Raw genomic sequence first — 15,566 nt, 5'->3', positions numbered from 1 at the left:
CAAGCTTACCGCTCATCCCTTCTGCATCACGATCACTGACGGACGTCCCCTGAGGCCTGGCACGGCCAGAGTCATGAGCATCGGCGAGCACCCCACTTCTATCCCATTCCTCCTTATCGACTCTCCAATGCTGCCCTCATCGTGGGTTACCCCAGGCTCTCCATTCATGGCCCTCACTTTGCCTGGTCATTTGGCTCACCGCTGAGTTGGGGACTCGCCTGCCTGCAACCTCAGTTGACTTCACCCTGTAAATCCCTGGAGATGGAGGAAACCTTCAAACTCACCAAACTCCCACTGGAATACCCTGACCTTGCCATCACCTTCAGTAGGAGGGGAGCCAGCACCCATCTATCTCACAGACCACATGACTGCATGATTGACCCCTTCCTGAGCCCAACGCCTCCAAGCCAACTGCCAGCGGTGCCCAACCAGACCACTTAAGCAAGGCTGTCCACGCGTGATCTACCCCTGCACATCGACTCCAGCAAGATCTCTCCCCGGTTCATTGGTCCCTTCAAGACTACTCATTGCATCAATCCAGTCACTTACCGTCTCCAGCAGCCACGGCCCCTCAGGATCACACCTACTTCCACGGGTCCTGCCTCAGGCCCATTGTGCATGCATCTCTCAATCCGCACGAGCCTGCACCTCTGCAAACAAGGAGGTCAGAAGGCGGTCTAGTGCACACAGATCACCGGTTGATGGATTGACATCATTGTGGTTGGGGCGTGCGGTACCTGGTTGACTGGGAAGGGTACAGCCCAGAGGGGAGGGATTGGGAGCCATCCAGTTTTATCTTGGATCCATCACTCACTGAGGACTTGCATCGAACCCATTGGATCACCCTGAGCCATCAGGTGCCAGTCCTAAAAGGGGTGGGTCCTATCAGCCATCAAAAGGCAGGCACCTCCCAGTCTCCATCCAGCTATCAGGAATCACCTGCCACTCATTTCCAACTCATCTCCTGCAGCCTATTTGTACCCAGCTCTCATCCACAGTCCTTGTTCGCCCATTGAACCAGCCAGCCTCAACCAGTCAGCCTTAACCAGTGATCCCAGCCCTCAGTTAGCACCTGTTCTCTCTTGACTTGTAGTCCTTCGTGGCTTATTACTTTGTAGCTTATTATTAAAGTTATCACTCAATTCAAAGTCATCCCTGATGCTCTGATTTTAGGTCAAGCCTCCTCTACATTTCCTGGCAGGAGGAGTGAACCAACAGAGGTACTCGTCTGTCAGCATGAGCATACAGCCCAGTAGCAGCAGGAAACCATTGACCATCTGCTTGCCACTCTCAGCCGACTCTCTGACTCGATACGGAACCCCGCTCTTCCCTCAGAGCCCTGAGCTTTGGTGCTGAACGTTTCGAGAGATCCCCAGTCCGATGCCACAACCTCCTGGCTGTCGAGCTCCAGCCATCCCTACGTTTTACAGGCCAAGCCAAGATTGCCTTTGTCATCCCCCTCTTGACAGGGCAAGCTATAACTGGGAAAACAAGACCCCCATTGGCAACAGATCTGAGTGCTTCGCCGCTGGGACACATTGGGTTTGTGACCATCCGGGAAGTGGAAAGGAAGCAACAGATCAGATGTTTTGCCTCCATCAGGGCTCACGCGGTGCTGGGTTTCACCGCGGAATTCAGGACCCTCGTGGCTGGAATGCTGAAGCACTGCTGGCCCGTCACCATCACAGCCCCTTGGAGTGCTCGGCAGGCACGCTGTCTACCCAGGAGGTGCCCACCAACAACCTCAGCTGACTTCACCCCGTAAGTCTGAGGAGCTGGAGGAAGCACTCACCTCACTGAGCTCCCACTGAAGTACCCCAGCCTCGCCATCACTTTCAGTAAGAGGGAAGCCAGCACCCAGCTGCCTCACAGACCACATGACTTACACGATCGACCTCTCCCAGGTACCACACCTGCCTGAAGCCGTCTGTCTCCCGCTGCCCTGCTGAGCCCCAAGCCCTGAATGATTATATCACTGAAACATTACAGCATGGCTTCATTTTACCATCCCAGTACGCAGCCAGTGCTAAAAAAGAAAGGAGGGAGTTTCTGTCCCTACATCGACTAACTCCAACTCAATAAAATCACCATTAAGAATGGCTACCTTCTCCCTTTGTTGGGTAGCACATTCGAAGCGCCCCACGGGGCTTGGGTCTTCAGCAAACTGGGCCCCCAGCGCGCATGCAACCTGATCCACATCCATCAGGGAGGTGAGTGACACTCACCGGCCACGACAAATGCTTGCAGATGCCATTTGGACTTTCCAACAATCCAGCCATTTTCCAAGCCGTCATTAACAAAATCCTCTGAGACATGTTACACGGATATGTGCTTGCCTACCTCAACGACATCCTCATCAACTCCCTAGAACCCCTAAGATCATGATTGCCAGTTCCATTCTGTCCTTCAGCAGCTCCTCGAAAAATAACTGTACTGCAAGTTAGAAAATTGACTGTTCCACACCGCAGTTGTTTCCTTCCTGGGTTGTGTCCTTTCAACCCAAGGCATAACAGTCATTTGTTTCCAAATCATCACATGCAGCCTACTTAAACCGGGCTCTCATCCACAGCCGTTGTTCACTCATCAAACCAGCCAGCCCTAACCAGTTGCTACTAGCCTTCAGTTACTTTGTTTTCTCTGGTGCTTAGTGTCTGTTCTCTCTTGTTTTGTCATCCCTTGTGGCTTATTATTTTGCAGATGATTATTTAAAATCGCCGCTGCGGCTCTACTTTCGGGTCAAACTGCCTCTACATTTCCTGACTAAAGGGGGCCTTTTCTAGTTGGCTGCTGGGGAGTACTGGTGTTCTGCAGTGGTCAGTGTTGTGTCCATTACTTTTCATGCTATATATAAATGACCTGATTGATAGAATTGATGGCTTTGTGGCCAAAATTGTGAATGATACAAAGATAGGTAGAGGAAGCAGGGAGTATGCAGAAGGACGTGGACAAGATTAGGAGAATGGGCAAAAAAAGTAGCAGAATGAATAGAGTAAGGAATTGTGTGCTCATACATTTTAAAAGAAAGAATAAAGGCGTAGAGTATTTTTTTAAATGGGGGAGCGAATTCAGAAATTGTGATGCAAAATGATTTGGGAGTCTTAATGCAGGATTCCCTAAAAGTTAACCTATAGGTTTGGATGATAGTAAGAAAAGGAAATGCAATGTTAACATTCATTTTGAGAAGCTGAGGCTTTATAAAGCATTGATCAAGCCGCATTCGGAGTATGGTAAGGAAGGATATGCTGGCATTGGATAGGGCCTTAGAGGAGAATGAGGGGCGATCTATCAAATATTAAAAGTCTTGCTAGAATGAGCATGGAAAGAATAGTGGGAGAGCCTAGGACCAATGGACACTGCTTCAGAATGGAAGGATGTCCAGACCTGAGGAGGGGTTTAGTTAGCCAGAGGGTGGAGTTCTGCGGAATTTGTTGTCACAGGCGGCTGTACAGTCAAAATCATAGAGCATATTTAAAATGGAGGTTGGTGGATTCCTGATTAGTAAGGATATCTAAGATTATGGAGAGAAGGCAGGAGAAAGAGGTTGAGTGAGTAAATAAATCAGCCATGATCAAACGGTAGACCAAACTTAATAGTCCAATGGCCAAACTCTTCTCCTACATCTAATGATATTATGGTTTTTCTCAGGATACTTTGGTATTTATACAGATTTCTACAAATTATAGCCTCCATTTTGAACCCTGCACTCAGCTTTTACTCAGAGTGGAAACCTGGCTCTGGAATGAAGAATAATGAATGGTGTTGTCGTGGTTGCTTTATAAAGATGCGGTGATTAATTGAAAGCAAGACATTTTGCCAAAGAGATTGCTTCAGTCAACTTGTCAGGGTGGACTGAATCAGAGGTGAGATCAGTCTCTTCTGGAGAAGTTAGCATGAACTTTTTAGGAGTCTGAAGTTGTTACAATGAGCGAAGGAAGTGAACCCAAGTGCAGGACACAGGCACAGAGATTTGGTTTGGATGCTTACACGGACATAAACGCTGAACAGAAATCAGGAGGGATCTTGACACGGAGCCCTGATATGGAGCCTTGACATGGAGCCCTGATATGGAGCCTTGACACAGAGACTTGACTCAGAGAGACAGAGTCTCATGGGTAAACCTTGAAACTGGAGCTAAACTTAGAACTAACAGCTCTAAGCGGTCAGGAAAAGTAGTTATCTCACAGGAAAAAGACCAACAAACTGGCGACTAGTGGTTGTGACGCCGGGGTTCTTATACTGTAGTTGCAGATGGAAATCAGTGACCCATCATCAAAACGAATTAGAAGTAGTTGGGAAATAAACGGTTGGAACTGTGGCACAATCAACGGAAATTAGGAGCAAGATAGGGAATAAATGATCGGGACCATGACAGAAGTGGGGTGCTTCCAAAAGTGCACGTATGGAAGGCTGGGAGTAGTTTGCATATGGATGGTGACCAGAAACCCTGTGTAATGGCCTGGGATTGTTCAAAACATTGAAGATCTGTTGATGTGCTGCCTAGTGTGCCAGGACTGCGGGCCTCTGTGGTGGCCAGCATGTGCTTTCCGGCTGACACACATTGATTTTATTTTTCTTCCTGCTTGTCAGTAGTCATACAAAGTGGATGATGGTTGGGGTGTGACATTTGGGGTCATGCATCACAACAGAATGGAACAGAAGGGCCCTGAATTTAGATTTTACAAGTGCTGACCTCCCTGACCAACCAGATACTGGAAATGGTGCCCACCTCAGCTCAGCTCATTCCTGCTCTAGCTGCATGTTCCAATTCCATACAGTGTCTGATACTGCTTTGCAAATGAAGGAATCAATAAAGCCAAAGGTGCAGGAGGTGTCCATGCAGTTCATGAATCACTGCTGGAATTACACAGGACTGTCCACAACCAGTTGCGGTGTGTTCCCCTGCTGAGATGCTGATGGGTTCATGGCTCAGGGCATAGCCTATCTTGAAAGGACGGGTGGTAGAATAGAAAAGGAGTTGGAAGGACGGAATGGCACAAATCACAAGGTTGGGAGAGACAGTTTAAAGAGGGAGATACTGTGGGAATATTTCAACCACCAGGCAGTGGAGGGTTGTTGGCAGGAGCCATGGTGGGATTGTGGAAACACAGTGACTCAGGAACTATACTGCATATGGTGAAGATGAGCAAGTATTCCTGTAGGTCAATTTGCACGTGCATTTAACATGCTAGAGCAGGGGATGCCAACCCGGGGTCCACAAGCCCCTCGGTAAATGGAAAGACTCTGTGCATAAAGGTTTGGAACTCCAGTGATAGAGGATGGAGACATAGAAAGGGATGAGCAAGGTTCAGTGATGCAGCCAAGCTTTGGTCAGGTGGCACAGGAGACCTTTTACCAGACTGACAATGCGCAGTGCCTAGCAGGATTGAGAACAGCAAGAGTGGAGGTTTCAAAAATAATGAAAGCACTTTGCAAGTGAGACAATGTTATGTCATGAACTTTGTTAGAAAGAATAAAGGCAAATTCAGAAATTTGAGTTGTAAAGATGGACCTGGATTCCCCAAAGCCATTGGAGAGCATCCAGAGGAGATTTACGAGAATGATCGGGGAATGAAAGGGTTAATGCATGAAGAGTGTTTGATGGCTCTGGGCCTGTACTTGTTAGAGTTTAGAAGCATGAGTGGGGAGCTCGTTGAAACCTACCAAATATTGAAAGGCCTGGATAGAGTGGACATGAAGAGGGAGAGTTAGGACTGGAGGGCACATGCTCAGAATCGACGGGTGTCCCTGAAGAACAGATATGTGGAAGAATTTCACCAGAGAGTGGAGAACCTGTGAAATTTCATTGCCACAGGTGGTTGTGGAGGCCAAGACATTGGGTGTATTTCAAGCGGGAGGTTGATAAATTCTGGATTGGTCAGGGCATTAAAGGTTATGTGGAGAGGGCAGGGGGATTGGTTTGAGAGGGATAATAAATCAGCCATGATGGGGTGGTGGAGTAGACTCGATGGGCCGAATGGCCTAATTGTGCTCCTAAGTCTTATGGTCTAAAGCAGATGCTTTAAATGGACGCATACGAACAGAGATACTGAGAACATAAAGCGATTAGCGCCGACGGAGAGCTGCTGGTGCACTTTAGATGATTAAAGACGTGATGTTTGATGTTTTGGGGCTAATCACTTCCACCGTTAGAACGGTCAACATTAAGGTAAATACTATTGTGACTTTGAACCTGATAAGAAACGAGCCACCATCTAAAACGTTAACAAGATTAGATCTGTAACCAGTGGGTTGGCATGACATCACTGCGGATTTACAGGAAGATAGCAAGCCGTTCCTCCACGGGGAGAAACAGGGATAACATCAACAGACGTATCACGGCTACAGGACAAACTTGGCCGTTAGGGCGGTGAGCAAAGGCTAAAACCGAGTTATTTATTTAATTTCTTGCAAAGAAGGTCGCTGCCTGCGTCATTCCCCTTTAAAGCAGCTCGCCCGTGCTTGAGCAGCCGGAACTCCGCCTGGTGTCTATTCGCCGTGTGGGGGAAAGGTAGAGCCGCAGCCTTGGAGACAGCGCCCGCTGCGGCGGATCCTCTCTCTCATCTGGACACAACACTGGCTCCAGCTTCGGGACACACTGCCGGCCGCGAACTCGAGTCCTCGCCATGGTGTCCTGGATGATCTCACGCCTGGTAGTGTGAGTATTGCGGATTATGACCTGTACCTCCCCGATCGGTGCAAACGGTCTGCCTCAGTCAGTCCCACTCAATCATCTCGCATTTTATCATTAGCAACCCTCACTCCACCTCCCGTACCCATCGAGATGTCCTTGTTAAATGCCTTTGGAGAAACGAATCAAAAAGCGTATTTTGTTCGGCACGTAACCCTTAGAGAACCTTGCCATAGATGAAAAGAAAATGTAAAATGGAAATATTCTTATTTTGTTGTTTGCATTCATTTGGAAATGGTCGCCCACAAGAACTTCGTTTTTAAATCATCTTTAAAAACGGGATCCGGTTGATGTAATCGCTTCTTGCTATCAGGTGGATATGAACGTTCTTGGGCTCTGGCTACTGGGAGCTCGCCCCAATTTGGTTGCCGCTGGCTCTTTGCTTTAATGCGATGGAGATCGCCGGGGGACCATGTGAGAGGTTCGGGAAGCGGCGAGTGCAGAGCGACAGGGCGGAGGAGGGCTGAGGTCGGATGAAGAGGCAGGGTCATAATGGAGCCGGGCGTGGATGGCAGGGTGGGAGAGTCGGAGGATGCCAACGTGAGTCTAGGACAGGGGCTCCGTGAGCATGTTGGGCTGCGTGGCAATTAACAATGGATTCCTGGAGCCAAGATGGACTCTGCTGAGAATGAGCTTGTGGAGAGGACGGGAGCCAGATGTTGCCAATGGCGGGGGCGGGGGGGGGGGGGGTGGGATTCTCCTTCAGGGCAATGATGGACTTCAGGAGGTCAGGTGACCTATCTCAAGGTGACCTTAACACTTCCTCCAGTGCGTGCAAGGGCAGGGGCATGGAGAGCTGAGCTCGGGCCCCATTATAGGGAGAGAAGCTTTCTGGACTGTGCTTGGTCCTTGCTCATTATTTGGAGGTTGGTATCATTGAGGTGGTTGGTGACATTTATTCTACCTTCCCCCCCAACTGTCTCAGCAGAGACTGTGTGAACATGGACCAGAGCTGGGATTCAGCTGCACTGTGTGAATGTCGGGAATGTTCTCACTGCACAGACCCTGCCACAGGGTAACACTGTGTGTATGTGGGAAATGTTCCCATTGCACAGACCCTACACTGTGTGAATGCCGGGAATGTTCTCACTTCACAGACCCTGCCACAGGGTAACACTGTGTGAATGTGGACCAAACTGCATTTGCATGAGGACTAGTGTCGGTTGGACTAGTGACCGATTGGACGAGTGTTGTGAATGCTGATAGCACCTGGACATTTGCTTTGTCAGTGCTGTGATTTAGTTGTTCTGCACTGATTCTTTATGCAGTAAACAATGTGTTTTGATTGCTCAAGTAATGCAAAATCCTGTTTTAAAGTAATTAAGTGTCGCGTTATAAGGGTTGAAATAACAAATGACTCAAAGTGCATAAAGCTTTCACTGTTTAATTGGACTAGTCGTCTGCCTCTTGTCGATTGAAATTATGATTATCAGATCGGGTCCTTCCCTTTCTGTCGAGTCACAAGATTAAATAAGGGGGAATATGCATAATGGTTGGAAACGAAAAACCGATGTGTTGTATTTTGGTCTGGTTCTGCCATTTAGGTACCTAGAATTTGTCTACAGTCTACCATGGATTTGTTGGTGTAGCTGGCAAAGTCAACGATTAGAACTGGTGGGCAGCATGTCAGGAAATGTAGGGGAGGCCTGGCCCAGCGGAGACGATTTAGAATCAGTTTTAACATCATCGGCACGTGTCCTGAAATTTGTCAGCTTAGTTGCAGCAGTGCAGTGCAATACACGGTAACACTGAAAGAGATAAGTAAGTCAATTACAGTAAGTGTATTCCTTGGTGACAGTGATACAGTTAAATTAAAAATAGTGCAAAAACAAAAGTAATAAAAATGAAGTGGTGTTCATGGGTTCAATGTCCATTTGGGAATCGACAGCAGAGAGGAAGAAGCTGTTCCTGAATCAATGAGTGTGTGCCTTTAGGCTTCTGTATCTCCTACCTGATGGTAACAATGAGAAGAGAGCATGTACTGGGTGATGGGGGTTCCTAATATCCTAATAATGGACACCCCCTTTTTGAGGCACTGCTCTTTGAAGATGTCTTGGATACTGTAGGGGCTGGCACCCAAAATAGAGCTGATAAATATTACATTTTTCTGTAGCTTCTTTCAATCCTGTGCAGTACCCCCCCCCCCCCCATACAAGACAGTGATGCAGCTTGTCTGAAAGCTCTCCATAATATATCTGTAGAAGTTCTCAGCTGTTTTAGGTGACAAACCAAACCTCCACAAACTCCTAATCAAATATAGCCACTGTCTTGCCCTCTCTGTAGCTGCATCAATATGTTGGGACCAAGGTTAGATCTTCAGATCTTCACACCCAGGAACTTGAAGCTGCTCACTCTCTTCATTTCTGATCCCTCTATGAGGATTGGTATGTGTTCCTTCCTCTTACCCTTCCTGAAGTCCACAATCAGCTTTTTGGTCTCAATGACACAGAGTGCAAGTCTGTTGCAGCTACACCACTCAACTAGCTGGTATATCTCACTGCTGTACGCCCTCTCATCTCCATCTGAGATTCTTCCATCACTGGTTGTGTCATCAGCAAATTTATAGATGGCATTTTAGCAGTGAGTGATTACTTAAATCATAAACTGCAAAATAACAGGTGACAAAAGAGAATCAAAACTTAACATGACAAGGAAACAAAATAACTGAAGGCTAGAAGCAACTGGTTGAAGCTGGTTGGTTCATATCAGTGAACAAGGACTGTGTATGAGAGCTGGGTTTAAATAGGCTGCCGGTGATGTGTTGGAACCAACTAGCAGTTGTCTCCTTTTAGTTGGGTGGAGACTGGGAGGTGCCTGCTTGTGTAGGCCTGAGACCACTCATCCACAGTGTGTGCCTTAGTTTTACTTGCAACGTAAGTGTAAATTGGAAATGTAGCTTGGAGATCTTAGCACTGTTGCCAGGCTTCATGTGGAACTGCTCACAAAGAATGGCCCACTGTTGCACCAGCTGGTCAAACGAAGATAGCCAAGGTTTTGGATCTGGTGCTAGGAGCTTGTTGGTGGCTAGTTTCAGGTGCCAGTCTTCTTGTCAGCATACCATATCTGTAATGTCCTATAGATGTTATGATGCAAGATCTGTAGTTGGTTGAATGAAAGTTTGTTAACAAAAGGAAGCTTTGGTTGGCAAATTCATTCTTGGCATGATATTTGTTGTATTCAAAGAAGCTATATAATATACTACCTGAAATTCTTGATCTTCACAGACATCCACAAAAACAGAAGAGTACCCCAAAGAATGAATGACGGTAAAAATGTTAGATTTATGGTGTTAAAGTCTGCTGTGTCACTTTTTTTTTGAGTTCTCTGACTTGAGAATCAGCAGCAAACTCCCCCCCCCCCCACCAATATGAGTTGAGAGAGAGAGAGGTTTGTGAGTACAGAGACCTCCAACAGCTAATCTGCTGTTCCTGATACTCCGTTTTACCCCTGGCGCTTATGCCAGCAGCACTGGCATTGAATCAGCTCGTCCACAGGGTCTCAAAGCCTCGGATCCCCAAAGGCACGCTCGTCTTTTGGCCACGCCCATGGGATAAACAGCTGGTTGGTGAGCCCCTGGAGTAGAAAATACCACCGTAAAGAACTGCAGCTGAAGGTCAAGGACACCTATGGAACCCATCCACCTTCTAAAGGAAAAAGAGAGATTAACGGTGGAAATTAAGTTGTTTCCATAGACAAGCCCTCTAGTACCACTGTAGGTCCAGCCAGTAGCATTTTCCTATTCTGAGGGGTAGCAGTGTGGCTAAAGAAAGTAATTGATTGGAGAGTTCCTGTAACGCTGTAGATTGTGGAGTTGAACTAGATGCCTGAGTTTGCTGCATGCTCACTGACTTCTTTTTGACACACCACATTCTCCAAAAGAGAGTGAGATTGCAGAGGTTGAAGTCAAGTGACGGTAACAAGGAGTCTGCAAGTTTGCTGAAACAACTCGGAAATGTCCCAAACTTTGCTGCTATATCTAACTCGGGTAAGTTGGATTCTAATATTTTTGCAATTCTGAGGTTTTTTTGGAAGTGAAGAAAGAGGCACAGAACTTTTTGCTTACTGTCATTTTATTAAATGTTACAAGAACAAAGAAAGAACTGAAATAACAAGGGTAAAAGCAGTTGTGGTCATCTCATACTCAGACTAGAGATAATAATTAGCCTATAAGATAACTAGATTTAAGAAAACTAAGAAACTATGAGGAAAAATACAGAAGCAACTGTACTGTAATTGCTGGAAAATTCAATGAAGAAGTACATGTATATAGGTGAATATATAAAATTCAAGGAAGCGTAGGAAAGTTACAGGGAAAATACAAGAAAAATAGCAATTTTTCATCCTAATTTAACCTTAGTATGTTAACTATATGGCACGTGGATGAAGTAAAAATGGGAGGAAAAGTTTAGGTTGATCTTGGAGTAGGTTAAAATGTTGGCACAAAATTGTGGGCTGAAAGGCCTGTATAATGCTCTGTGTTACTAATTGATTAACTATATACCGCTTGATGTTTTTCTTTTTTTCATTCATTATTGTGTTTACTGGCCTCCTGACATTATCATGATGAAACTATCTTTCTGATCTTCGACAGAAGGTGTCATATTTTGAAGGTGCCTTCCCATTTCACAGCATCATCGCCTGGGGCTTTCTCCACATTGGAAAAAGCTACATGCAGCAAGCTACTTCAAAGGTTGATTACACAAATAGATTTCAGCACCTGAGTGGTAACATGTCATTGGCGTGTCGGTTGAACCAGGGTAAGAAAAATTAAGGTAGTAAATTCTCAAAACAATTTTCCAAGGACTTGCCTGCCCACTCACCTGTACGCTGTCTGCTTTGGAGTAGTAGATAATTCTACAGGTTCACAATTTAAGAATATACAATTATCCTGAGCAATTTAGAATCCTGTAGACCTCTTCAAAATTGGGCCAGCATTTACAACTTAATGTTGAGGGTTTATCAATAGCCAAGTTATAGTTCTGCCACAACGATAAACAAGTGGAACTTAGGGCTAAAATTGTGTATTGTTAAGTCCACTTACCCTATGTAATAGAACATAGACAATGGCTAAAACTGCTAGATAGAGTTAAATAAGGAAATCATGTGGGTAACAACTTTGTTTACAAGACAGGCACTTTCTAATGATGCATAACATGGGAACTGATGAGGAATAGTGATGTGGTTGTCCACACACAGAAATTATAAAAGCTAGTGCTCTGGTACAAAAATGAATAAGCAGAGCTATTGGATTGCTATCTGAAGGGGGCTACGATGTAACATTGAGGAAGTCCTGCTGTGTACAATCTGTTCAGACCTTGTTTGGAGTACTGAACTGAATGTTGACAGCAATAATCAGGAAAAGTACTTGAGCTTTTAAGAGAGCACAATGTTCATCCGGCTTAAAAGGACTGTTGTATAAATCTGGCTTGTATTTCATTTGACTTTAGAAGACTGGGCAGGGATCTAATTCAGCTACAAAGGCATTTACTAGATCAGATTTAGAATGACTGTTAGGTTCATAAAGTTCATTAAAATTAGAGCTTAGCCATTAAGAATCAGATGTGAAAATATTTACTCTCACACTGGTCAGAGGGAAAACTATATAACTCCTTCGATGTCTTTGGATTTATTTATTTGGTTTATTGAGATCCAGCATGGAATTTTCGGCCCTTCCAGCCCATGGAGCCACATCACCCCAGCAAACCCCCACAACCCCGATAAACCCTAACCTAACCGTGGGACAATTTTACAATGGCCGACCAACCTACCCAGTCCATCTTTGGACTGTGGGAGGAAACTGGAATACCTGGGGGGGGGGGGGAACCCATGCGCTCTATGGGGAGGGGACGTACATAGACTCCTTACAGAACAGCACTGGAGTTGAACTCTGAACTCCAGAACACCCTGCTCTTCAATATTGTCGCACTCACCACTCCGTGGCGCTCCGAGACGAGCGTGACTTTCAGGACCGAGATTGGCAGAATTAGTTGGGTAAGTTTGTCAAGAGTTAAGTAAGCAAAGGCGGGTGGATGGAATTGAGATGTGTTCTAATAGAAGGCGAACGTGCTCATGAGCAACCTATTCCTAAGCCGCTTCTGATAGGCAGGTAATCTGTGGCCTTGCAACAAATGCAAGTTCAGGATCTACACATTTTACAGGTAGACTGGAAAGGCTTTTGGAATTCCAATCTGAAGCCTGGGTTGCATGACTGTGGGAAATCCAATTGCAGGTTTCAACAAGAGATCACTGCAAAGACGCCACGTGCAGAATCACCACCTTATTTCTTTGATTGCACTTTCAATTCTTGGGGTGGAGGTTTGGTGGGTTTTAACAACACACACAATCTACGCTGACATCTGAGTGCTTTGCCAGTTCATTCATATATTGACATAAGCACAGTCTCTTGTTTTACCAAGGTTTCAGCTGCCTGGCCAGATAACTGCAAAATATCTCATTTTATGCAATGCAGGAAACTCTGCTTCTTTCCCAGCAATATTCATCCCTTAATTAGGACCAAAAAAAGATCAATCTTTGTTATTCTGGAAACTTGCTTGTGCATATTGGTGGTTGCCTCCATGACAACAGTGACAGCATTTGATGCCGTCCATTGATTGATAGATTATAAAACACCATGGAACAGTGTCAGGCTCTTTCAATTCATAAATAAATTTTAAGTCCTTTCATTTGTGCGAGGATTTTTGCTGCTTGAGGTATTGGAATGAGAGGAGATGGCTTTTTGTCTTGGGAACAAAGGTGGTTAGCAGCGCTGTTACAGTGTTGCTACCCAGGTTTGTTAAATTTAAAAAATGCAGTAATGACAAATATCCTGAGGGTCTCTTGCACATGTTTGTGTATTTAAAAATATATATTTGCAAACGCACTGTATGATCTGTTATCATATTCTTGAGTCATTGTGAATAATGCTTTCATTAGTAATTAGGTCAATTGCTTTATGACATACTATTCCCTCCAGTTTATCATCCTTCATCCAATAGGAATAGAGCTACCTCAACGCGTTCCTCAACACATAGAGCACCAAGCTTATCCTAGAACTGTTAATCATGCAGTACTATGCAATATCTTTATTCAGATCCAGCTGCAGGGTTTTGTATCGAACATCTTTGTACCCAACTGTTGGAACAGTGAGATCCCGAAAGACAGGTTGAGATTTCTCCATCATTAATCAAAGCGAAGCCATGTTGCTTAAACCGAGAGCCAAATGCACATGTGGGGCTGTCTAACTATGCTTTGGGGTAAAAGTTAATTGCACACTGCTATTAAGGTTGTAAAATATGGTTTTAACTATTGTTATTTATTGATTTGGTATGGATGAGTATAAAAGCATTAAAAACAATTAATCATAAATCAGTATAAACTGAGAGAGGATATCCGAAACTGATAACTTGCTCTTTCACCAGGTCTTTGTCACTGGCCCTGGCATTTTCTTCAATGGTTCAGTGTTAGTTTTAGTTTGATTGAGCTTTTAGATAGATAGATACTTTATTGATCCCAAAGGAAATTACAGTGTCACAGTAGCATTACAAGTGAAGCAATATTTTATTAAATGAAAATGAGGGCAGTGGTGGAAACAAATGTTAACAAGTTTTACGATTTATACACAGAGGAAGGCTGTTCACCCTTTTGGGTCAGTTCCAGCTCCCAATCTCCCTCATTACTTTCCCACAGACCTGCAATTGATCCTCTCTTGTATGCCCATCAGTTCTACTTGTTTCTTTTCTCACTTATCTTGACTAGGAATAATTTAGTTATCCTGCCAACGTGCCTTTGAGGGGAGGGAGGAAGTTGGAGCCCATATACAGGTTCCTCACAGACAGCACACAGACCACTGCATTAAAACTGTAGATTAGGGACATTGTAATTCGTAAATGGGATTTGGATTTATCTGACAAAGAACAATGAACAAGTCACCTTTGTAAATTGCTGCAGGCCATTGGTGTGAACACTTCCAGTGTTAATAGGAAACTCTAGGTCAGGGGTTGGCAACGTTTACCACTGAAAGAGCCAATATGGACCCATTTCCCACAGAAAAGAAAACACTGGGAGCCACAGAACCCGTTTGACATTTAAAATGAAATAACACTGCATACAACGGGTTTTTTTTGCCTTTATGCTATGTATAAACAAACTATAATGTGTTGCATTTATGAAATTGATGAACTCCTGCAGAGAAAACGAAATTACATTTCTGCATGCAACAAAAACATTTTGAACTCCGAAAAAAAAGACGTTGGGTTGAAGGTTACTCCATAGTTAGCCTACCTTGGATCGAAGAATTAAAAGAAAGCGCGCACTGGTGGGTGTCAGGCATTGGCAGTGGTGATGTATATTAATAGCGATAAAAAAACACGTTGTAGCGGTGTAGCGCTACACCCAGCGCTAAAATAAAGACACTACAGTCAAAGGTAACTTTATTCGAACTAAACAGCCTTGATTTAAAGCCTCCCTCAACCCGTCCCCGTGGGCGCGGATGCTCCAAAAGACGCGTACTCACAAACCCCCGTAGCAGCAATGGCCCTATCGTAAGCCCTTAGCCGGAACGGTGGCTAATTGTGAGCCGGTTCGAATGTGCCAGGAAATGGGGTCTCCACAACGTTTCTAGATTGTACAAGATCACCATAATCTTCAAATTTCGAATTACATTTCAAAAACTAACAAACTACGGGGAGCCGCAGCACAGAGATGAAAGAGGCGCATGCGGCTCCGGAGCCGCAGGTTGCCGACCCCTGCTCTAGGTCTAGGATATTGAAATAGCAATGTAAGAAACATGCTTTTTGCACCACCTTTCTTGTGAGATAATTGGCAAATTTGTGAAGTTTTGTATGTGACTTTGTATTTTTTTTACATATTGGAAATTCAA

General features: G+C 45.0%; 1 protein-coding gene across 1 annotated transcript in view; it reads left to right on the top strand.

The window, feature by feature from the left end:
- The first annotated feature begins 6,314 nt into the window (after positions 1-6,314).
- LOC132405345 (receptor expression-enhancing protein 2-like) overlaps positions 6,315-15,566 on the top strand; it is a 138,404-nt gene continuing 129,152 nt past the window's right edge. The window contains exon 1 of the mRNA XM_059990076.1: positions 6,315-6,655. Within this exon, the coding sequence (XP_059846059.1) occupies positions 6,624-6,655 (32 nt within the window). The 5' untranslated portion in view covers positions 6,315-6,623. The remainder of the gene's footprint in view (positions 6,656-15,566) is intronic.

Source organism: Hypanus sabinus, chromosome 15 (genome assembly GCF_030144855.1).
Source record: "Hypanus sabinus isolate sHypSab1 chromosome 15, sHypSab1.hap1, whole genome shotgun sequence".
Lineage (NCBI taxonomy): Eukaryota > Metazoa > Chordata > Chondrichthyes > Myliobatiformes > Dasyatidae > Hypanus > Hypanus sabinus.
Note: the sequence above shows the minus strand (reverse complement) of the source record. Positions and strands in the feature narration are given on the sequence as shown.